This window comes from Corythoichthys intestinalis, chromosome 3 (assembly GCF_030265065.1).
Source record: "Corythoichthys intestinalis isolate RoL2023-P3 chromosome 3, ASM3026506v1, whole genome shotgun sequence".
In the NCBI taxonomy this organism is placed as follows: Eukaryota; Metazoa; Chordata; class Actinopteri; order Syngnathiformes; family Syngnathidae; genus Corythoichthys; species Corythoichthys intestinalis.
In genome coordinates, this window is record NC_080397.1 from 40,120,619 (window position 1) to 40,146,428 (window position 25,810).

Here is a 25,810-nt window from a genome sequence, read left to right on the forward strand (position 1 = left end):
TTTCTGGGCAGGCTCATTCTGTATCACGCCTTATCAGCGACACTTGGGTATTTTTTTTGCATGTCAAATTACTGGCGACAACAAAGTAGGATTTTTAACCACATAAGGCTTTGTAATATCTGCTGATATTTCACTTTGGCACCATGTGTTTTTCCTCAAGAGTGCATCGTATGTTTTTTAATGGTTTCCATATTTGCCACAACAAAATCATTCTGGCCCTCCTTGATCACGGGCAAGACACACATTGTGCGGGATCAAAACCGGCCAGGCTCAGTCTGCACTCTAGTGAGGACACAGTAGCATATTGCCAAGAGATTGGTACTTACTGTGCCACATTTTTTTAAAAAGGTTTTGAAACCACAAACCCCTAATGATGGATAAACTGTTGCCCTTGTGATGAACAAACACATGAATTAATTATAACTGCTCATTAGAAGAATGTAAACCATACACTTTTTTTAGAACCTGTTGAGAAAAGAGCCAATGAGAACATACACAGGTAAAGCAGTGTAAGCAACAGGCCGGCGCATACAAAACAGGCCTCTCCTAAGCTTAGGCTGATAGTCGAATCGTTGGATGAAAAATGACTTGGTCCCAATTTCCTTTTAATTGTATTAAACTAATTGGGCAGAGAATTAAATAATACAAGTGATATAAATGATGTCGTTCTAAATGATACTTATAATTTTTATGATAAAAGAAACACAATTATTGTACATTTCTGTATAATTTGGATCTTTTTTTTTTTATTCCAATGAAGTAATTTGATAAACAATAATTATTTAATAATTCTAAAAGGGCAGAGAATGCATTAAACAACTAATAGAAATAATGTCACTGTAATTAATACTAGTACTGTAATTAATACTAATACTGTAATTAATACAAATACTTTTTATTTTAATTTCAATTTATGATAATAGACTTAGACATTTATTGTATATTTCTGTGTGATTTTGACTTTTTTTGTAATATCCCACGTAGTAATTTTGGCAACTCTGAATGCATCTTATGACAATGTCGTAAGATTAAACATTTATTGATTTGTTTCAGCTAATAGGTAATACTATTTGACAGCGGTGTCATACGACTGACATAAAACCATCATAATTATGACATGACACTGACATGGGCATTGATGAATGCTTATGACAAATGTCATTAAGTGTCATCCGGCAAATTTTGTCACAAACTCCATTTATGTCCAGCTCGGATCTTTTACATCTATTCAAAAGTGAGATAATTTGCTTTATGACACTGAATGACATCTGTCATAAACATTCATTAATGCTAATGACAGCGTCATGTCATAATTATGACGGTTTTATGACAGTCTTATGACGCCCTGTTCAATAAAGTTGTTACCGGTTAATATCTATTGGTGTAAATATCCCATATTACGGTAAAAACAGCTACATCTTATAGTTCAGTGTGGCTTATCTATGAACAAATGTCCTTTTCGTGTCTTAATTTGGTGTGCGGCGGCTTATAGTCAGGTGCGCCTTATAGTTTAAAAATTACAGTAAGTGTCGTAACAATAACAATGATCATTTACAGTCCTTAATGACATGTCTCAGAAGCATTTGTTCATACTCATTACAGGTGTCATGTCATGTTATGACAGTTTAATGACATTTGTTATAAGAAACAGTGTGACCGTATTTTTCCTTAAATTACATAAAATTAAAGGCAGTTTTCCTCTATTTCCCCACATTCCTGAATGAAACGGATTTTACTGGGGGGGGTTATCAACAAAATAGTCATTAATCCGTTACACTCTGCACTGTACAAACGGTTACACCGGCGTCTCCTTGATTTCTCTTGGCCATAATGTCTGTTGTACTCGTCATAAATATGTCATTTTTGACCCGTGTCTAGACGAATCACCAGATGGCAGCACCGTCGCATTGTAACCAAACGGGTTTTGCCGAGCCGACTGGAAAAATCCATTTGAAGTTCACGTCAGTGGCCGCCATCTTGTATCAGTGAAGTTTTATATCCTGTCTCTGCTGTAATAGTCAATTTTGAGCACAACTATGTTGGAAATATGGCATCATAATTACAAGGCAGGGGTAAAAGAATGTGTGGAACACCAGCAGAAGGCCATTCAGTCTGTAGGAGCCAAGGTGAAGCAAAAAGTTAATGCAGAGTCTGATGAGGAGTCCCCAGAAAGTAGGGACATGGATAAGATTAAAGTTTCATTTCATTGAAATAAATAAAAATGTTACATTTCGAGTTTCATGACAATGTCTATTAGTTATAAAACTAATTTTAAAAAGTGCCATTTTATGAATGTAAATTACTCCGTGCTCATTCACTCAACCTCAATGTGCAATATGTCAAATTAAAGCCAAGATATTAAACATTTTTTTGATTAGTCGCATTAACCTTACTGAGATTTGTCATTTATCAGTAATCAAGCAATTTTCCATATTTGGCATTTGAAATTCTTCAACTTTAACTGGTAATGACACTTTCAAAAATGAAAAATTTTGGGGGGGAAAGTTAATGACATTATCCTTTCATGATTTAGAAATATAAAGATGTACAACAAGACATGTTTAAACTTTTTTTTTTTTTTGTTTAGTTTATAAAAACTAATTGAAAAATCTACCCCTAATTTCACAACAACAAAAAAATGCTGAGAGTGTATAGGGTTAAAATACAAGCTACTATTCAAAACGCCTGGTTATAGGTACTGTTGTTGTGTACATTGTAATATGTGTAATGTACATTGGTTTACGTACATATATTTTTACAATAAATGAATTTTTACAATAAATGATTTTTCATGCAATGCAAAGCTATTCTTTGGGCAGTCAAAGCAGTTCATAATCTGTGCAGTAATGTATTTTTCCATGATGTCAACATATTTGTAGGTGCTGCTTGATCAGGCAGATTTTGTGCCAGAGCACCATTGCCCCCTCCCCTACTTCAACCTCCACTACCCCGACCCAAAAGGAACTCCTAGTCTTGTACTCTACTGCGTCTCAACAATCTATTTCACCAAACACGAGGAGCCATCAATGTCTAAATGTAGTCTTCGAGTTATTAATCTTTGCTTCTTGTTTAGCAGTCAACACCACTCATACTGCATTGTTTACTAAGTCTGTCACACTAAAGTATTTCCTAATTTACACTAAATCTCTTCAAGGCATGATGAATTACCTATTGTTTGGTTCTGAACAGAATTGTGCAAACATGAAAGGCAAAATACAGTGTTACTTTTTTTTTTTTTTTTTCAATGACTCTGGAAGTCTGTGATCCATTTTGTATTGTTTAACATTTTTATGCTTGCTTTTTTGTCATCTCTCCAAGGGTAACCGACATGCTGATTGTTGTCAGATTTGGACATTCCAGCCACACTGCCGTAGTTTATGGTCATAATATTTTCCTTTTTTAATGCCTTGATTTACAAGTTGTAGCTCTCTACGCATGCAGTGCTTGTGCTTTCTTCATAACGTGCATTAAATGGTATTAAAGCGCTTATGTATATACTGTGCCTTGCCAGTGTTTAGTGACTACTAGTGTCAAATATGCGTTATTTGTTTATTGCTGGATTTACTTTGAACTGTAAAAATATATAAGAGTGCCTGTTTGAAGCTTTTTTTTTTTTTTTTTTAAGCTATTATTGTTATCGGTACCCAAATGTTGTTGTTCTGGCAAGCACAAAAAAAGTGTTCAACATCCCATTAGGGCGATGATCCATACAGTGTCTATATTTGGATTGCAGTATTATTCTGAAAATTTCTGACTATGAATCGTGACATGCGACTGTCCTGTTTTTACACATTTATAAGGCGGAAAACACAGACAAGAATGAAAAAGCAGTTTCTCCTCTTGCACCCCTCTTTAAAAGAAACTGCTGTATTTTAAGATAAAACAACTGTTGTGTTTGATAGAACAATATGTCTAAATGCTGCCATAGCAGAATGATGGCACATGAAGCCCCCGAACTATTTTTAATTTGTCCGTTTTACCCTGAAAACCCCCGTTAACAGACGTCGCGCAACTGCTTTTGTTTCAACCCAGCCATAAAACAAAAGTAATTAATTATATTTATTATTCAAAATGTCTGTCGTTTTTAGCTTAGAATCATTCATTGAGATCTCATATTTTGGTTTAAAAAATAAAATCACTTTAAAAAATTATTCACTCACATATTTTAAACTTTTAAACAAATTATGTCACAATGAAAAAAATGGCGTCTGTAAAAAAGGCACGGATATCTACCTCTTAACTATCGCTTAATTGGATTTTTTTTTTTTTTGGTTACTGTCGCATTTTCTCCAATATGTTAGATGATAAATAATTGATCCAAACAAAAAAAGTTGAAAAAAAAAAAAAACGTTTAAAAGGGTAAATATATGAAAAACAAAATCTCGACCACTCCTTGATGTCTGCGATTTCTGCATCGCGACCCTTGTTATATTACCATGTTTCACACATAAAATCCCCCCAAAATCCAGCTGTGGCCATTCACAGCTGTGTCTTGACACTCAGTGATATATGCTACATGGAGTTTTTGGATCGAAACAAAATAAGTACGCGATAATATCTCGTTAAAGTCATGGCGTATGTAATTCTGTTCTCGCGTGCTCTCACCTCCTGATAGGGTTTTGCTCTTTAAAAATTTTTTTTTTTTTTTTTTTAAATGCCCTCCTGCTCAAACTTTTTCTTCCCCCAGAAAATTGAGATTTTAAGCTTTCCAATGATGTATCACACATGCATATCGGACAATTTTGAAAGTTGGATAAATTGGGGGTGTCAGAGCGGAACTTCAAGTCACCTGAGTGTTTTTCGCCATAAACAATGATATAACACTTAAAATGTGTTAGAAGGTCCCTAGTAATGAATGTAAAGCATCTTTATCGTAGTATTATACATATTACACAGTGTTCAATTTGAAACTAGGTTACTTTACTGAACACATTTGGAAAGTAAATGATCGTACAGCAGGTAGTTTGTTACGTTAAATTTCTGATTGCGATAATGGTTTGTGTTACAGTAATTGTGGGACTTTGGCTCCTGCTGTCCTCATGTCACCCTCCATACTTTTCCCTTTTTGTTTATTTGCGACTTACTTCCTAAACGTCAAACAGATTAATATATTCACAGACTCGTAAGAAAGCCACAACTGCTGTAAGACCTCATCTGTTTGAATTTATATCATGTGGTTAAATGTTGTGGGATTCCACATTTTTGCAGTGATTAAGTGTTTTGTTGATCAGTTATTACTTGTAGAAATGATTTAAAGTCAATAGTTGTGCGTTTTTATGTGAATTGTTAATACTCTTGTTTCGAAGACCGTAAGAATTACTGTTGGAATGGATGTAAGGTTAGGAGAAATGTGTGTTTTTGTTTTTTTAAACTGTGCTTAAATAAATGTAAATCTGTATTTCTGTTCCTTGTTTCTTGAAATGAGTGTAGATACCCCGTAAAATGGATCAAGCAAAACCTCAGTTATGGTGATCAATCAGTACCCAGGATTTGCAGGAATGTAGGGAACAAGCATAAATCTCACAAACTGCATGATTATCGTGTGAATAAGTAGAAATGTGTATGTTAAATTAAAAAAAAAATAAAAAAAAAAACATTGTGGAACACAAACTAAAAAAGCTTAAACCGAATGAACCCGAATTCTAGTAATGGTGTTATACTTGTATAGCGCTTTTCCACCTTCTAATGGTTATTTGACATAAAAGGGTTACAGCTGACAGCAACCTGTACCTATTTTGTGCCAAGTTTGTACATTCAGTATGCCAAATACAGTATGGCTACACTTAACCGGATGTGCTTTTAAGCAGGGAACGAATCATGTTTATTTACCCTTACACTATTATATACATTTGTTACACATGGGAAATGTAAAACAAACATTACTATGTTTAAAAAAAAAAAAAAAAAAAAAAAGAGAAGTTGTAAAAGCAGCATTCACATGGCATGGTGGGAAGAGACGGTACAGAACATGAAATTTGTAATTTTAATGATTTAAAGAGTTTTCTTGAACTTCAACTCTTCAAATATTTGTTACAGTGTGAAATCAGTTATTAGTCAATTGATTTATTGTAAATTATAAAGCACACATTTTTGAGAAATATATATACATTTTGGCAAATATATACATTTTTGTTATTTGAATGATTTACTCTGTGCACGTATACGTTTATTCAGTCTGAACCTTATTTTGAAACTCTTGCATTAATTTTAGCAACTCATGCATTCATTTTACATCTTTATGTAACATCTTAATTTTGTTATGTAGTTTCATGCGGCTCTCTGTGGTCCGTCCATGCTGACTGATCTGAAATATGGGGTGAATGTGGCCCGTTGATTAAAATAAAACATGATCCCAGGTTCTTCAGATGAGTGTGGTATGCGTATGAGACCACATGAGGTCAGTCTTGCCTTATTTTACTTTGCAGTGCGTCTGCGCCAAGTTCAGTGGCAGAAGCTTTGTAAGACTGAATGTTTTTGTCTCAATAGAACTGTTTTTCGCAATTGTTTTAGTACGTTTCTCTGCTCAGACCCGAAATTCTCAAAACTACTTGTTCAATCGTCACAACATTGTATCAGTAGTGCACATAAAAAAAGCAGTTTACCATTTCTTTGAACAAGTTGCAGATGTTTTCGTACATCCGTGCAAATCCACTACCTACAACATTTAGTCATTAGTTCATTGCATGATTCTTTTCATGCAAAACGGATTAACATGTTGTCAGAATATGTCAACGTGTGTGCCTATTTCCAAACATTTTCGTTACTTATTTTATGTAACTTATTTTAACCTGCCAAAATTTGCAATAGTTTGGGACAATGTTAAATTTCCACCACGCCAACATAATCAGGGAATGTAAAAACAGTAAAAGTAAACTGAATCTTTTTCAGTCCCTTGAAATGAATCTCCCGCACACAAAAATGTAAATTTTTCATCAAAATTTACGTACGCCATTTTCAGCATCAGAGCCTTCCACCAGAGTAACTGTTTTATTGACAGCATGACAAAGCAATTTGACTTTCTTGTCTGCACACTATGAAACAAGGACTTGTCATTCTGACAGCACTGACATCTTCATTGACAAAGAAATTTAATTTTGAGCGAAAGACTAAGAATTTTGCACAAAAAAAATGGCTTTTTCAGGTAATCCATGTTGTTTTGCTACTTGTGCGACATGATTTTAGAAATGCACAAACTGTTTGGAGAATTTCAATTCTGATCTGAGAAACGTACTGAAGTAATTAAGCATGGGTGGGTAGAGTAGCTGAAAAATATTACTCAAGTAAAAGTAGTGATCCAAAAAATGTACTAAAGTACAAGTAAAAAACTATCCAGTAAAAAGGATACTAAAGTAATGAGTAACATTTTGAGTAACTGAGTATTTTTGTTTGATTTTCTTTTAAACAATGTTTTTGTTTTTGTTTTTTCTCTCAGCACAAACTTATCTATATGAACTGTTTTATAATGATACTGTACAATAACCTATTGATTGATAGATATAAGTACATTAAAACAAATAATAATTTTAAAAATCATTAAAGAGGGGAAAAAACACTAATGAAGCATTATTCATCCAAAGAGCCCTGCCCTCTAGTGGAGAAAATAGTTCCTAGTTTGAATAGTGAATACTGTGGTTCCTTCATAGTTACTATTATGAAATTAAAAGGATCATATCTCCGGTTTTCCGTGGTCAATCGGTGCCAAGTAAAAACTGAAGAGTTTTAAATCCACGCTTTGGATTCATTTTGAGGGAAGCGCTCTATGTCAAATACTTCATTTGTTACGGACGCGTGATTGGACAGGCTTGAGAGATCATGGAACAGCAAGCTTGCGTCTGATTGGTGTAATGGAGTCGTGATTATTATTGTGACGTCTCATTGGTAAAATTAGTAGCGCTTCTCTTAACAATAGCATCGATAGCAAAAAATAGTCCAAAGTAGTGGAGTAAGAGCAGCATTTTGACCTTCACGAATCTACTCAAGTAAAAGTAAGAAGTATGGCTTCGTAAAACAAATCTTAGAAGTACATTTTTCTCAAAAAGTTACTCAAGTAAATGTAACGAAGTACATGTAACGCATTACTACCCACCTCTGCAATTAAGAATGTAATGATTCTACACACAATACTTTCTTCCTGTCGAAACTTCAGTATTTAATCCCACAAAAATCCCCTTTGGAAGAGAAACGAGAGCAGATTAAATTCTGAGTTTGCTCTGCATCTTTATTAGAGTTGAACAAATAATGCAAAAATTCTATGCTTGGTTCAAGTATACTGTAAGTATACATAATGTAGCTTGTAAAACACGTACTGTACCCTCAGAAAATAGAGGGCCAGTTTGATAGCACCATGATACTTAAAATGCACAATAACATGGAATTCACACACACCATTGTACAAAACGACAATTTAAAACGAAAAAATAAAGCGGCACCTGATTTAACAGCAAGTTATTAAAGAAAGACTCACACCCATCCACAGTCTTTACATACGGAGAGATCAGATTCCATGGTATCATACGACACACCAGAGTCCACACTGATGTTCTACTCCAGCTTAGTAAAATCTTCACACTTTCAAGCGTCGTTTTAATCCAAATTAGAATGAAATAAATGAATCATAAATGCATCTTGCTGCTCTCATGAACGTGCAGTCATCATCTATTGTAGATGGACATTGATTTTCTTTGACAATTGAGTGCACTGATCATTTTTGCCCTTTAGTTTATTGAAAATGTACTTTTTGAACGTTTGGATGGAGGCACAGCAGGCCCGAGAGCGAAAACCGTCTGTCACCTCGCCCTCGACTTTAAATGGCACATGAAAGCTTTCAAACGAGAACCCTGCAGGTGGCTCTTTTTTTCCAGTGCTGCACATGTTCATGAAGAGATACCCTGATGTTAGTTAAACCCTTTAAACTTCTCATCAAATTCCGTCATTTATCGTTAAACAGCTCTTGCAGCCAGGATGGTAACAAGAAGACATGAAGGGCATGGCCGGCAGGAGGGACACACCAGATGGAGACGTTTGGTGGCTGTGGGCTTGAGTGGTTCTCCGTTGGAGGGTGACTGGCTGGTGGGTTTTTACCTGTGGGTGACCTGATTGTTGAGGAGGCCTGGGAATGTTTGCTCCGTCTCAGTGCTTAATGAGCCACCTAGCATGCAAGCAAAGACACCATCAACTTACTTTCTTCACATCTCATACTCTATTGTTACTTATTGCTGTGTACTATTTTATTACAGTATTATTACTATACTGTATCAAAGACATTTCACATAAAGGATGAGTACATTTATTGTTAGTGATCACTCGTTTGATAACTGATTTCTTCATTTTAAACAAGCAAGTTGGTGGTACGCAAGCTCCCTCTAGTGTTTGAAATCTACAGCGTGTAACTAACTCATACCTGTCAACGCGAGGCCCTTGGCAATCTTACAAATAGTGACGTATGCCGTTACAAAAGGGTGACTAATCTTACAACGTCGTCTATAGCGTGCAATATGGAACAAAAATAAAACTCAATTTTTGAATGTATTGGTAATATATAACCTGGTGCAATCAAAGACCAATCAATATCTTCAGATACATCATGATTACTAAAAATTTAACAGTGACTTGTTATAATTGTATGTAGCACTTTTGGCAATTTCTATCATGTCTTGATAGCTACACTCATAAGCTGATTTTAAGGGGGGGCAGGCCCCCCGGTGGCCGAAAAGTGTCATTGCATGAAATTTAATTATACCTATATGTATAAAAGTTGTAAAGCAATAAAACTGCAACAAAAATGAATAAAATGAACAAAAAAATATATTTTTATAATGGGTCAAAATTATTTTTCGAACAGATCACGTGACTAGCACCTTAGACGGTCATTTACTTTGCATATAATTTTAAAAGAGAAAATTAGGGGAGGGCAATTTTATTTTTCAAATGATTTTTTTCTTTGATTGAAAATTTTTTTTTTTTTTGATTGAAGCAACTTTTTGGGGGATTAAATGATTTAGACACAAATGTCCTACCCATAATATTGCCTAAACACAAAAATGATTGCTTCAATCAAATAAGACTTTTTCAATGAAAAATTAAGTGTTGAAATGCAAGTTTTTCAATCTGAAATATTTTTTCGCATTCAAAAACGTTATCTATGATTGAATTTTTTCTTTTTTTTTTTTTGACTGAAGTGATTTTTCTTTTAAAAAATGTATATTTTTTGAAGCAACTTATTTTTTGATTGAATAATAAAGACAAAAACGTCTTAGCCAAAATGCGACCCAGACACAAATCAACATTACTTCAATCAAAAAAGTAGGTTCAACCCCCCCCCAAAAATCAAAGAAAAATAGCTTTCACATGCATTTTTTTTTAACTTTCAAATTTATTTTTGCACTCAAACACATTTTTTTATTAAAGCAACTTTTTTTTGATTGAATAATAAAGACACAAATCTACCTCCATATGGCTCCGCCCAGGGTATACAATTTTTGACAGGGGTACCTACATTGGCAAGACACCGGCGGGCGTACCATATTCAATGGTTGACGATCTTGGTAAAAAGTATTGCCTAAGCAGCCTGATTTAGAATTCCCCTCAAGAATAATGGGAAACAAATAACGCTCATTGTAAACTTATTATTATAAATATTCCTGTAAATTAATTTTATTGCTGACACTGCGTTTCAGGGTCATCAACATGTTGGGCCCCCCCCGCCCTATCGGTCAAACTCCGCCTATGGCAGCACTTCAGCTCGCAATTCAGTTTGACTTGAAGGTAGTTCGTTAGTGTGTCCAATTATAAATGAAAAAGGTCAATTGATAAAGCTAACTTACCGATGCAATCTTTGAGTCAGGGAACATTTCTTTGGCTAATTCTGAGAAGTGATCAGCAATAGTTGCTAGCAAATTGGGTTCAGCAACAAATTGGCATAATAACATCTCCGCTTTCGTCACTTTTTATTCTGCAGACTTCATCTTTATGACCAGTGTTTTTAATCTTACTTTTTAAAAGTAATTAATTACAGTTACAAATTACTTCTCCCAAAAAGTAATTGAGTTAGTAACTCAGTTACCTAAATGTAAGAGTAATTAGTTACTTGGCAAAGTAACTGGTGTTACCGTTCATGTTTTTTTTTTTTTTTTATTTAAAAAAAAAAACATAGTAACCTTTGCTATGTTTTGAAGTCATTTAATGTTGTGAATCAACTGTTAAAGTTGTTTAAATTGCTCCTGTTTCTGAATCAGTTCCCTTCTGTCTACTTTCGACATGTGAAAGTTTTAAAACTGTTTCATCATTTAAAGATAGATTCAAGTCGAGATTTTGCCGATTTAGGAGTATTTTAAATAAAATGTTACCTAGGATCGCTATGAAGGTTCACTACAACAGAGCCTTTCTGAGAAGTCTACTGCTTTAAGATGGCGGCTGTTTACTAACGCCGCCAAGTCTTGTCATTTCGTATGTAGTTCTATATGCATGTGATATCTAGGCGTAGATTGCAGGCTGTCGGCTACAGTCAGGAAATATTGGGGCCCTCTCGCCATGCATCGCGTTTGCTAGAGCGTCACAACAAACACCCTTCTCTCTCTGTGTCGCCGACTTTTCTCGCATCATTCAACCAACGTAGTAACGCACATTGTCTCGAAACAAAATCTGAACGGAGAAAAAAAAACCATAATGCACGAAAAACATAGACTTTGAAAGTATGGCGTACACATTTAAAAATCAGGGCTCACTTATACAAATTACGCCAAAACCGAACAACTTGACAGGTATGTTTAACTGCAAACATAATGAAGTTTAAACTAGGGCTGTCAAAATTATCGCGTTAACGCGCGGTAATTAATTTTTTAAATTAATCACGTTAAAATATTTGACGCAATTAACGCACATGTCCCGCTCAGAAAGTATTCTGCCTTTTGGTAAGTTTTACAGCAAGGCTTTTTATGCTGTCCAACAGCGAACTCTTGTGGTCGCTTTGCGACATGGTTTATTGTTTTCTTACCAGTTCATTATGGCTGCACGACGTCTCGGGCTGATAATGTTGTGCTTATATGATCCTTGGACAAGATTTGTCCGTAAGTATGGTTGTTGTAAAGAATGTACATATTATGTTAGAAAGTGAAATGTTATATTTTTTGTATGAGACGCTTTTTGTTTATGTTTAGTGAACCTGTATAGCGTGCTAAGCTAATGTTGTTGCTAATGCAATGCTTGTGTACTTTTATTTTGTAGTTTTACGACGGTCTAAAGAGGACAATGGTTTGAGGCCATTTTATTAATAAATCAGATTAAAAAGGAAGAACAATTATTAAGGCGTCGTTCACTAGCTGTCTAGCTTTGGAAAAAGTAGACGCTTCAGAGTGAGGACAGCATAGACAGATTTAAATGACAGTAGAGTGAAATGCCCACTACAGTCCTTATGTACCGTATGTTGAATGTATATATCCATCTTGTGTCTTATCTTTCCACTCCAACAATTTATTTTACAGAATATATATATATAATTTACAGAAAAATATGGCATATTTTATAGACTGTTTGAATTGCGATTAATTGCGATTAGTTACGATTAATTAATTTTTAAGCTGTAATTAACTCGACTAAAAATTTTAATCGTTTGACAGCCCTAGTTTAAACATTTAGAACTGGTTCTCAACCTTGCTAAAGGTACCAAACCCCGCGAGTTTCACAGGTGCATTCACCGAACCCATGGAATTTCATAATAAAGACATTTTTCTATTTTTCGCATTCAAAACGAGCAAGCTAACATCTAAAAGAATTCCTGTTCAAATTTCTAATTTTCTAATTTCAAATTCCAGATTTCTAATTTACTACAAATAATTTCGCCATTTGCTGTTGATTTTCACATTGGTAAATGAAATTAAACTCGCTTTATTTCACACTGCTCCTTCTGTTTTCATGACTACATTCTCAGTTTTCATTTCACTTTTTCATTTTCGTTAACAAAGTAAATTTGTTTACATAGTAATAATTAATATCACCCTTTTTGCCCTCAGTGAATATTTGATCAAATTCATTGACAAAATGTGTGCACATAATGTAGTCACACTGTCACTGAAGGTAGTCTGACCCCACCCAAGTCAGGTAAATGAAATCACTAAAGATGTCCGTCATTTTCAAAGTATCGGAATCGGCAAACAAAATATCGGACATGCCTTTTTTAATAAAATTTTTTTTTTTTTTTTTTTTTAGTTAAATTGTTTTCTAATTGTATTTAACGTTAGAGACACAATGTCTTACAGTCATCCAGAGTCTTTAGTTTTGGTTTAAAGTAGGGCTGTCAAATTTATCGCATTAATGGTGGTAATTTTTTTTTTTTTAAATTAATCACTGTAAAATATTTAACGCAATTAACGCATGCGCTGCACGACCCACTCACCCATTGTCGTGTTCAATCTATAATGGCGCCGTTTTACCCATGTATAGAGCTAGAAGGCAGCGTAAAATGAATAGAGTGAATTTTGGCAGTCTTTGGAGCCTTTTTGTAGTTGGCTAAAGCCTTATAATCCCTCTCTCAACAATTATAAATATTGTGGGAAGCAATGTGGGGAAGAAAGGTAGTAGTTGATCTTTTACTTAACACCCTATGTTATTTCCCAACGCAGAGAAGATATATCAATTGGTGCCACTACGCACAGTCATGGTTGCACTTCCCATCATGCATTTGGGCAGAACAGTTAAATGGCTACAATATCATTTACTAAAAGCTCAACAGATACACTAGATGGCAATATTTAGTCACAATATACAAAGTCACATTTATCCTTTAAGAATTACAAGTCTTTCTATCCGTGGATCCCTCTCACAGAAAGAATGTTAATAATGTAAATGCCATCTTGAGGATTTATTGTCATAATAAACAAATACAGTACTTATGTACTGTATGTTGAATGTATATATTCATCCAAGTTTTATTCATTTTTTTCTTAATGCATTGCCAAAATGTATATGATGGGGAAAAATTATCGGGAATGATTGGAATTGAATCGGGAGCAAAAACAAAGTAATCGGATCGGGAAATATCGGGATCGGCAGATACTCAAACTAAAACGATCGGATCGGGAGCAAAAAAACATGATCGGAACAACCCTAGAAATCACCACACTGCTAATGCCATAATTGAAATGGAATGGAAACTATTTACACCCCACATCTTTTGCAACACTGTAAGACGAGACGTCCCGTGGCTCACCTTGAAATCCACTCTCAGTTATAAAGCACCTGCCCTTACAGATGACCTGCCGCCCTGCTTCCTTTCACTTCTATAATTGTGTATCACTTGAATGGGGGTGTTTTTGGTACTTGTTTACCTTGTGACTGCTTCAAGGCTTTGCAAAATTGATTTTGTGGAGGGGTAACAACCTTAATACACCAGAGCTAATCACTTCATTAAATCTTGAAACTTTCTGAAGATCTTTGTAAAGTTCATTCCAATTGCTAAGTTTGGAGAAGATATATAGATTAATATTATTTGTTTATTGGTTCTTATATTTAGGATATATCTTTGTGATAATATGCAAATGTATTAAATAAATCCTGGAGTACTAAACCTTACATTACGATAGCACACATTTTAATGTCTCAGGAATTTACCATTGTGACAGCTGTACATCCACACACGATGACCATCATATCGCAATCTGCATTTCATGATGTTATTGGTGTAATCAGTCTCTGGCACTTCATAGTTTGGATTGATTATTATCTGCAAAAATAAGATAGGAAGGATTTTTATATCACAATAGTGTAAGAAGACAAATGAAAAACAAATACAATCTGTAAATAAACCTGGAAAATATAATCTCCGGGTTTTAGGTCGGTAATGTCAATCCACTGGCAATCAATGTCATGCCTGTACGTATCCCAGCAACCCACAGTGATGCCCTGCTCTCCAAAATTGTCACATTCATATCTCTTTTCAATGCCTGTAAGAACATGAAACAAGTAATAATGTTAAAAACCCGCTGGAAAAAATGCACTGTCAAAATTTGTCTAAAGTCATACAAAACTTAGACACCCTTTTAAAACATACACAAGTTTACCCCAGCATATAGCACTCAGGCTGAAGACTGCGCATGCCCTTTATGGCAACCTACAGAAAGTTGCCCTCTAGTGGCTAATAATTCTGCAATAAATTAAGCAGTCCTCATACCCAAAAAATTTTTTTTTAATTGTCGGGATTCAAAGACCAATAGATACTGGCCTAGCATACATAGCTACCAAGTTTTAAGACGATGGGTTATTGAACGACGGAGACTGACGGACTTCAAAGTTAGTGTCCACTAGAGCAAAAACCAAGACGCCTGTGTGGCGACTTGACAGGCCGTCAGCCTGTAAAATGCAACCGATGACAGAAGTGAAAAATACCTAACACATGCACATTCAAGGGAAGTGAAATGATTATGTAGACACACTTACACACAAAAAGAGTGATGTCTGTATGTTTTGTGCTGGTGAATGTTAAAACGGCACTTGAAATTAATGTAATTACCATATTTTTCGGACTATAAGTCGCAGTTTTTTTTTCATAGTTTGGCAGAGTCTTAATAGTTTGGCAGAGTCTTATACTCTGGAGCGACTTATGTGTGATTATTTACAGTTGGGTCGGGCCGACTTCTCTCTCGCTAACTTTTTTTTTAAATAAAGATATATTCATATATTTATAATAAAACCATGTATGGATGTTGAATAAAATAAATAATTTGGATAAAATAGGGAAGGCGCTGTGCATGCCTGGTATTTTCTTTTCGATATGGAGCAGCTATAGGAGCTAAAAACAGACTAAAGACTGGAATTGAAAAGCAAACAACTGAGGTAGAAGTGGGATATGGAAAGGACTCAAATTGATTGTTGAAGGTGCTATACGGAAAACTGTGCCGGCTTTGCTGAATGTAAACGAATGTGGCGCTTTAGTCTCATACGAGAAACATATTTAACAAACTTTTCCAGCGTTATTTCGTTGTGTAAATGCATTTATAATGATTACAAAAATATCTAGACTATTTAAATACTGAGAAAACGTGCGTTTTTTTTTTTTTCCTGCATACTCAAGGAGATTAAAATAAATGTCAAATCCACTATCCGCCTGTTGGAACGGACACACAAATAGAAAAGATATAAATGGTTATTGAATATCCATCTTACAGTATTGTTTAACTGGGAGAATTTGTTACAAAAGACAGGCTTTAACTTGTTATCATTATGCATATATGCACCGGCATCATCACAAACGTGATCACACAAAACGCAACCACGCATCGCATCCCCGCATCCCCGCATCCCCGCATTTCCTCCTTCTCCTGATTCCTCACAAATAAAACATGAAATTTCTTTTTTTTTTTCCGGGCTTGTGCCTACAAATAAAACATAAAATTTCGGATTTTTTCGGGCTCGGGCAAGCAAATCAAGGCAATTCATCGGGCCCGGGTGGCGTCGGGCTTTCATACCCGCGGGCCGGTCGGGTCGGGCTGGATTTTTTAGGCCTGATCTAACTTCTAGCATCATGTAATGTTAGCATACCGTACACCTCTTCAGCCTGTTGTTCTCTATTGTATTTTAAATTGCCTTTCAAGATGACATGTCTGTTCTTGGTGCAGGATTCTATCAAATAAATGTTCCCCAAAAAATGCATTTTATACTCCGGTGCGACTAATATATGTTTTTCTCCTTTTCATTGCGCATTTTATGGCTAGTGCGACTTATACTCAGGTGCGACGTATAGTCCGAAAAATACGGTAATGTATTAATCATTTAGGCAATGAACAGTTATTTTGGTCACTTGGGGACAGCACCTCCATTCATCCATATTCTAAACTCATTGTCCTCATTGGGCTAGTGAACTGTCAGAATAGTGCAAATCTTACATAAATAGTACTAATAAACTATTGAGATGATAATCATACCTTCAACACACTCTGAGTCCTCCAGACAAAAACTTGCTTTGTGTCCTTCTGCCACTTTGGTTCCATTCAGACTGAACAAGTCGTATATAGTAAACACCTCCATGCTGTGATAATGCCTAAGCAACACAAACAAAGTTAAAAATAATAATAATAATAATAATTTAAAAAAAAAAAATGGATACACACCACTGTTGGTGCAAAAATGCCACATCTGGCAAAAAAGGCAAATTCTGAAGTATAGCTTTCAAGAAAATAACAACTAGCGCCAGTTAAGAGTTGAAATCACTATTATTCATACTGTATATATTATTAAAGTGCTTATACTTCAAATGTCAGGTCAATCCAGAACAAGAACATGTTTCATTTGAGCACGAGGTTCGTAAAAAAAGCGTATCACAAATGATTACCCGGAGTAGACAATTACAATTGTCTGTACTTATTCACTTAGAATGAGATCTGTACCATTGGCAAAAAGTGTACTATGAGTATTCTAATTTTCAACTACATCTGAGCGAGTATACTTGGAAGTTGACTTTTAAAAAACTATATTTTATATAGTTGAGAATAGTATAGTGAAGTATACTTGGCTTACACTAAAAAAGTAGAAACAAAAGTCTAAAACTAAGTAAATTACTACTAAGACTTAAACTCATACGTTTATACTAATACTTACACTTTGGTATACTTTTTACGTCTCTCTGCCACAAAGTACTAATACTTAGTGTATCTTGCTCCAAGTGCATAATAAGTCAACTCATTGAATTGGCTTATTGCCCTCTTCATGTGCTCGGTGTCAAATTTTCCAACCGATCAGAAATTGCAACTTTGTGTTATAAATAGCCACGAATACAGCGATTACAAAGTAAACACTACAAACGTTCTTTAAATAAAGGACTACTTACATTTGATCATGGATGGGCATGTAAAAAGCTCTCCTCATACACATATTGTCATGTTAGCTGCATAACCACTGCAGCCACCCTCCTATGAGTCTCTCGCTGTTTACGACTTCGCCGTGTAGTAAAGCATTATTTTGCCATATTCGTGTTAAACATTTGACAGCGATACGCTGCTCCGACAACGGCCGGTTTGTCCGGCGGTCATTGTCCAGCTGCTTCCCCGCAAACGAGCCCTCTGCCCTCAGCAGGGGAACGACGACCTCTAACTTGTTTGCCGCCTGGCGGGTTGCCGATCGGCGAACACAATCGACAACCCAGTCTTCATGTGAAATGACCGGGCTAGTTATGTGTGATTTTCCGCTTCCAAGACTTTAAAACACCACTCGGTTCGGGTTAGCATGTCGGCTAGCGGTCACTACTCTTGGTTTGTTTACATTCTCCGAAGCCGGGGAAGGGAAATGACATAAGCCCGTCTTAGGTGGTATAAAATATTGTTCGGGAGGTGTGACAGTAAAGGTGAAGTCGACAGTTTTGACCATTATGGAGTAATTTTGCCATGTTGTCCTGAATAAATGCATTTTATTATTTCATATTCAATTTAGCACAAGACTGTTATTTGTTATGACCATGCCATTTATTTAGCTATTGGGGAAAAATACTTGGATAAAAGGAATATTCTGTAAAAATATTGGAGTCAAGAGACTGAAACAATGAAATTTTTCGGCTCTCTTTGTCGCATTTTCCTCGTTCTGAATAATTCCCCCTCAATGGGCTGCATACTAAATCAGATGAAACCGTTACTCTGCTGACGTCATCCACCTGTTGGGGACACGAGAGCCCTATAATGGTAGGCGTGGCTAACCGCCAGATTAAAAAACTAATTTCTTGCCATCTGCGCTTTGCTAAATTGTTGTATATAGTCGAAACGTCTCAAAATATGATTCTAATACACATAATAATGCTATTTAAGACTTTTTTTCTCCTGTCGTACGCACTTTAAGTACCTTCAAATCATACACAAAAACAAAAAAAAAAACATTTGAATTGACTTTTATTTAAAGTTCCTATGTACCTTTTAGTCTTTCTGCACAGTACTCTGCTGTTCTAAGTACTGTATTTAGTTCCAAAGGTTAAAAGAAGGAAGTTTAGTTCTCAGTTCAAGACTGACAGTTCAAGACACTTATTATAATAAGGACTTGATCTTGGAGAGACCATTATGTTTACATTTTTACATGCAAATATGCACGTTTTCCTTTCATTTTCTCCATTAAGGAAGGACTTAATTTCATGAGTCTTTGGATTTGAAATGTTTTAAAAACAAAAACAAAACAAAAAAAACATAAAAAAAACAACAACATTTTTTTAACATTTCTTGTGATTTTGTAAATGCATCACACTCTTTGGTTCCTACAGTATGAGTAAACTTTAAGAATACATTAAGAAGTATATTTCAAGTCTATAAATATTAGGCCACAAGTATGATGCCGAGCAAACATTAATAGTATATGAATGAGTGTAGTTGTTGTATACTTTAGAGTGTACTTTTGCAAAATTAAAATAAACTCCAAATATACTTTTTGTAAACTTCTGATTAGTCCAAAAAAAGTATTGAATAGCATACTTTTTAGTACACTAGATGTACATGGTGTGGAGAATACTTGATATATTTAAACTTATACCGGAGCATACTTTAAAAACTTAAACATACTACTTTTTGCGAAAGGGTAATTAGAAACTGACCTATGACAGTCATGCCACACCCAAGCGTGTCGGCCAGCTTTGGGTCGAAAGTCGGACTGGCCATTGTTGTGGATCTGGGAGGAGAAGCGCAGCAGTCGGCGGTAGGAGTTGGCAGGCATGTCTTTAGAGGAGGAGGACAGGCACTCCTCCTCAAACGCACACTGCAGCATGAACATCGGCCTGTCCTCCATGTAGGTGGTCTGCTCCACCACCTGAGGGTTCAGTACCAGGTCAGGGGCCGCTGTTGAGACAAGAATATGCACAGACGGAATTGCATAATTGCATTTGATATGATACAACAGCCATATCAAGAACCAGATTGTGCCGGTGGATTTCACTTTTCTATCAGAAAAGTTCCAGATATAATGACATAAAACAAAAAACAACCCCCCACCCAAAAAAAAAAATATATATATATATATATATATATATATATCAGAGGTCGCGTTAACCGAATATTTTCCGTCGTTGACTGTTTTTTTAAAACGGTGACGGAAAAAACGGAAGTCCATCAGTCATTTTGACAGGTTGCAATTCACACCCCAGACCACAGGGTGGCGAGTGAGCATATTAATTAGCTATTGTCTCTTTTGATGCATGACGTCATTGGCCTTACTCGGAAAAATGTCAAGGCAACTGAGTGTCCGAAGTTTCTTCAAAAAGCCCCAAAACGATGATGGTGTTGATAAAAGAGGTGAAAAAGGGGGGACTGATGGAGTGGAGAATGAAGGATGACAATGAATCAAGTGAATCGCCGGTTCACTCCTCACTGCCGCGAGCAGTTGAAAACACCGCCAATTACCAAGAAGGGCAGAATTGATAACACGGTGAAAGCGGCATAAAGCCAAAAAAGCGGACCAGACTAGCCAGAGCCTGAAATTATTTCAAGGAAAATATGGAGGGTGCCACCACTGTGTGTACTCTTTTTGCTAAGCTGAGCTCGCAACCACGGTAGCACATCGGCGATGAACGAACACTTGACGCGCCGTCACCCAGGTGTATTTCGGAAGACAACAGGAAACGACAAGCTAGCGGATTGTAAGTCCATACAACTTTCTAACGACTTTTTTAAAAATTGAAGTTGCTTTTATATGCGTCGTATCAACGTGCATTTTTATTTAATAATAATAATAATGATAATAAAATAAAAAAATAAAAATATATATAATGGAATTATATAATATTTTATTATTAAATGTATTAGGATCATGGAAGATCCCACTTGGGGGGAAAAATATATATACATATATCCTGTATATACATAATATAATAAAAATATATATGGAAACACAGCACTGGCCTGCTTACTGTAATCCATGACTGCACTAACGTTAGTTACTTTATATTATAAAGTATTATTGTATTATTGTGTATATACATATAGTGACTGCATCAAGATATAGTCATTTCAAAAATTTAAGTGACGGGTAAAAATAGATTATGACCGGATTTTTATGACCCTGTCAGTCAAAATGACAGACAACGTCATTCAAGAAAAGTTTAGGGCAAGTGCCTATTTTTGGTTAAAAAAAAAAAAAAATATATATATATATATATATATATATATATATATATATATATTTTAGATATGTGAATACAGTGATCCCTCGTAAATGGTCGCGATAAGTGAAAAACCGTGAAGTAGCGCCCCCTCCCACACAATTTTTTTTTTTTTTTTTTGTTTGTTTGTTTGTTTTTTTTTTTTCCGTGCACGTTCAGTGTATTTATTCAGATTTAGCATTGGAAAGAGATACATATAAGACATGTTTTTTTTGTTTCACTTTTTTCTCCAAAGTATAATAATTAAAAAAAGAAAAACTTTTACGCATATGTATATGGATGTATATAGATGGATTTTAAGCACTCAAAAGGTAATAACTAAGTTTTAAACATGTTACTGTCCCACCGAATTATTTTTAAACAAAAATAAAGTAGAAAATGCTTGTCTTCATTAAATGCTTCATTAAGTGAGTCCACTCAAATCCGCTCAAGTTGCTCACTTACACACAGTGAGTTGCAACAGCAACTGTTTAACAAGTTAAACGATGATTGACGCATGCGGCGCTTTGAGGTTTCGGCTTCCAAGTGTCACTGGCAAGATCAAACCTTAACGTCTGTCAGTCATCTTTAACTTTAATAAGCAATTCCAGTGTGAGAGAATTGTATTCATGCTTAAAAAACAACCATTATACATCATATTTTGTATGCTTTTGTTATGCTTGCATGAGAACATTGTAGCATAGAGCATCATTGTTATATTAATCTGTTTGAGTGTGCCTTCTCATGGCCTTGACTACTGTAGACTGTATCACAATATGCCCAAATATGGACTGTTATGTTACTGATTTGTCCAATATGCCCTGAATGAATGCAATGTGGCAACTGTGCTTATCAGACTTCGTTCTAGCCACAGCCGGTGTTCAAGGTTATAACTAGAGGTGGTTTTCCCCTATGCGAGATGTTTTTCTGTGACTTGAGATGTGTTTACTAGGATATGCTATTGTAAGTTTTGGTTTTGTTTCTATGATGTCAACCCATAAATAGAGGTATGCCCTGCATTTCTCTTTTGTCCACATGCGGAGAAGACGCTTAGTGCGTGGCTCCGCGTTTGTACCCGAGAGCTCTTGCTCATAAAGCCTTCGAAGAAAAACAATCCATGGTTGGGGTCTGATTCATTTCTCTAATCGAGCTATCGAGGTAACACTTGTCTTGGAGTTCAAAGTTGAATTTCCCTGACATTCTGTAAACTGCCTGACCGAAAAAAGCGGCAGGAGCGAGAGTAAAAGACTACGTGATCGGATCGGGACAGCTCTATAAAATACTGCATTTATTGATTTTTTTTTTTTTAATTGAAAAAAAAAAAAAATCCATAATGGACTGAGGGCGCAAAGTTTGAAGAGCGAAGTAGCGAGGCATCACTGTAGTTGCAATCGCAAAAATATGTGTAAATGAGAGGGTCCCAAGTGGAAGGGTGAAGTTACATGGAGAAGAGACCAAGACGGTGGATGAGTCCAAATATTTAGGCTCACCAGTCCAGAGCAATGGAGAGCGTGGAAAAGAAGTAAAAAAAAAAAAAAAAAAACGTGTGCAGGCAGGCTGGAACGGGTGGAAAAAAGTGTCAGGTGTGATAAAAGAGTTTCAGCTAAAATGAAAGGAAAGATCTATAAAACTGTGGTGAGACCAGCTATGTTGTTTGGTCTGGAGACAGCGCCACTGAGGAAAGGACAGAAGGCCGAGTTGGAGGTGGCAGAGATGAGGCTAAGGTTCTCTGTGGGAGTGACCAGGATAGATAGGATCAGGAATGAGCATATCAGAGGGACAGCACATGTTAGAGGACGTGGAGAGAAAGTCAGAGAGACCAGACTGATACGGCTTGGGCAAGTCCAGAGGAGAAATAGTGGGTATATTGGCAAAAGGATGCTGGATTTCCATATGCCAGGCAGGAGATCTAGAGGACGACCAAAGTGGAGGTTGATGGATATAGTTAAAGAGGACATGAAGGTAGTTGGCGTGAGAGCAGAGGATGCAGAGGACAAGGTTAGATGGAGTCTACTGATTGGCTGTGGCGACCCCTGAAAGGGAAAGCCGAAAGGAAAAGAAAAAAGTTGCAATCGCAAAAAGCAAATCAACAGTACTGTGTGAAGTGGAATAATGTACGTGAAATGTAATATGAAGTTCCAATAAGACAACTCAGCAGAACAGATCAATTGGCTGTCTTACTCTCTGAGCACGAAACTCCAGCGGCATTGCGTCCACTTCCATTGGAGCAGCTGAGGTGGGCTCCATGATGCAGGCAGTGGGACAAAGACATCTCAGTACCAGAGCAGCGAACTCCACTCATTACCACATTGTCCGCACTCACTCCGCCTTGCCAGTACCATGTCTCCTGTTGAGAAAACAGCAGTGTAAAAAGAAAACTACTGTATCTCTGGCTCACTTTGTGCTGTGTGGTGATATTTGCACAATACAGTTCATCGTAGTCTTCCTCACAGTCAAAATATTACCAAAAAAAAAAAAAAAAAGACAAAACACAACATCCACACTGAATAATGTTCCCCAAAATTTAATATTAAATACTGTAAATGTCACTTATGTGTAAAAGTGACTGAATGGTTTTTCTTTTTGTGCCATGCAATTGACCACAGTTACCAATCCAGGGTATACACTTCCTTTTGCCCAGAGTCAGATGGGATAACGTCCATCTCTCCTGCGACTCTTGTCAAACTCATCTTTCTAAATTGTAGTGCCAATTAGGGCTGCCACAATGAAGCGCCTAATCAGCAATTAAGCTATTATCAAATGAAAATGACTATTATAATAGTCGATGAATCATTCAGAGACATTGTTGACCGAAACATTGTCGAAATCCTCTTTTTTAAATCTCTTAATAGCAAACATTTTCTTTTGGATTTTTTTTTTATTTTATTTTTTTATATGTATTTATCTACATTGTTTCTTATAAAATGAAACACATTATACGTTCTTTAATTTATATTTTTATTTTTCAATTAAAAAACAAGCTGTAAATATTTTCTATATATATATATATATATATATATATATATATATATATATATATATATATATATAATAGTATTTCTATTTTATATATATTTATTTTTTCTAAACAAAAAAAAAAAGAAAAAAAAAGTTTTCTTTTTAAATTAAAAAAAAAACATAAAACAATATTTTCCTTTTTACATTTAGAATTTAAATTTAAAATCAATATACAATATACTGTAAATACACTTGATTTATATATTAGGTTTATATTTATAAATTGGTGGAGAAAGGTAGATGTGATCCGATTTCTGTAGTCATGAATTATTGAGGATTACAGAAATTTTAATTAAAGTCTAGTGAGAGAAATGAAGTCAAAGCACATGATTTACATTTCTCGGCGACACATAAGGGTGTTTCGGACCGGAATAGATGGATGCGAATTGCGAAATCAATGTAACTACTCATGCTCATGAATATTTACTGTTTTTCTGCTGTCACAATTGCTGTGCAAGTTCCAGTTCTGACCACTGGAATGCAGTCTAGCAAATAGAGGCCTTGGTAAGAAAAAAAATGCTGGAACTAAGGCAAAACAATCATTTGACAGACTCCCTTGTCCTCGCCAACTTGCTGTACACATAAACTGGCGCTTCCTCGAGTACAGTATTTCCTCTCATTGAAGGAAAAAGGGCCTTTATCTGATAACTCTCTAGGGGTGAGGGGGAAAAAAAGCGTTCTGGAATCTCCCAAATGATCTCAAATATGTGATCAAGTGTGTCAGTAACATTTGTTTTATTTTCTCAATGAAGTTTTATGTAAATTGTGCTTAACAACAGTAATACACACCAAACAATGGATTTATTTTTTGAATGGGCCTTTTTCTGTTTTTGGTCAATTACTAGTTCTTACTGTGTATTCATTTAGCCGAAGCAAGGCAAATTTATTTGTAAAGCACAATTTACCACAAGGTATTTCAATGTGCTTCACATCACATTAAAATCAACAACACACAATTAAAAAAAAAAAAAAAAACAATCAATTAAAGCAACACTAGGTAACTTTTGGATGGATGCTTAAGAATCAACATTGGCTCGGCTTTCACTCGCTGGCGTGACACCCCCCTCAACTGAACTCGTCAGTGAATGGGGGCTAATAGCCACGCTAAGCTATTATATGCTATTATATAGCCACCAGTGGATTTATCACCTTGTTACAATTCATCTTTCTTACAGCTGCTGTAAACAGAAATGTCATTTAATCCATCTGCAGGCGACTGGGAGATGATTTTACGACACTGTGCGGGTGTGTGCCGGTTCTCATGGGAAACGCAGTCATTCATACGGCAAAACACTACCGCTTTTGTCCACCGGTGTCACTAAACTCCACCAAAACTGAAAAGTTACCTAGTGTTGCTTTAAGACATAAAAGTAAAACCATAAATAAAAGAAAAGATGAAAGTCACTTTAAAATCATCGCGACATGATTAAAAACAAAAAAAATTAAAAGAGGAAAGACCTACATTGCAGATTTGAACAATAACGCCAGTTTAGGATATCCTAATAATATTTTTTTAGCCTTGACTGACTGACTGACTGACTGACTGACTGACTGACTGACTGACTGACTGACTGATTGATTGATTGATTTCGAGCAGTTATAACAAGAGTTGGGGAAAACAAATAACAATAATAACAGTTATGTTGATTATGACAAAAAATAATAGCAAATACATACATACGTAGCTCGAAAAGGAGTGGG

At 35.6% G+C, this 25,810-nt stretch overlaps 2 protein-coding genes across 5 annotated transcripts in view; one reads left to right on the forward strand and one right to left on the reverse strand.

Moving 5' to 3' along the window:
• LOC130912968 (golgin subfamily A member 7-like) overlaps positions 1-10,037 on the forward strand; it is a 29,560-nt gene extending 19,523 nt beyond the window's left edge. The window contains exon 6 of one of the 4 annotated variants that reach the window (XM_057831172.1): positions 8,948-10,037. The gene's annotated coding sequence lies outside the window, so the exon portion shown is untranslated. Of the gene's footprint in view, positions 1-1,878; positions 6,941-8,947 lie in introns of those variants that run through there. The other 3 variants (XM_057831171.1, XM_057831174.1, XM_057831170.1) reach the window with 3 other exon arrangements.
• loxl2b (lysyl oxidase-like 2b) overlaps positions 6,094-25,810 on the reverse strand; it is a 64,169-nt gene continuing 44,452 nt past the window's right edge. The window contains exons 9-14 of the mRNA XM_057831166.1: positions 23,273-23,438; positions 19,553-19,793; positions 16,914-17,029; positions 14,800-14,936; positions 14,605-14,716; positions 6,094-9,148 (exon numbers count right to left, since the gene is read on the reverse strand). Of these exons, the coding sequence (XP_057687149.1) occupies positions 9,078-9,148; positions 14,605-14,716; positions 14,800-14,936; positions 16,914-17,029; positions 19,553-19,793; positions 23,273-23,438 (843 nt within the window). The 3' untranslated portion in view covers positions 6,094-9,077. The remainder of the gene's footprint in view (positions 9,149-14,604; positions 14,717-14,799; positions 14,937-16,913; positions 17,030-19,552; positions 19,794-23,272; positions 23,439-25,810) is intronic.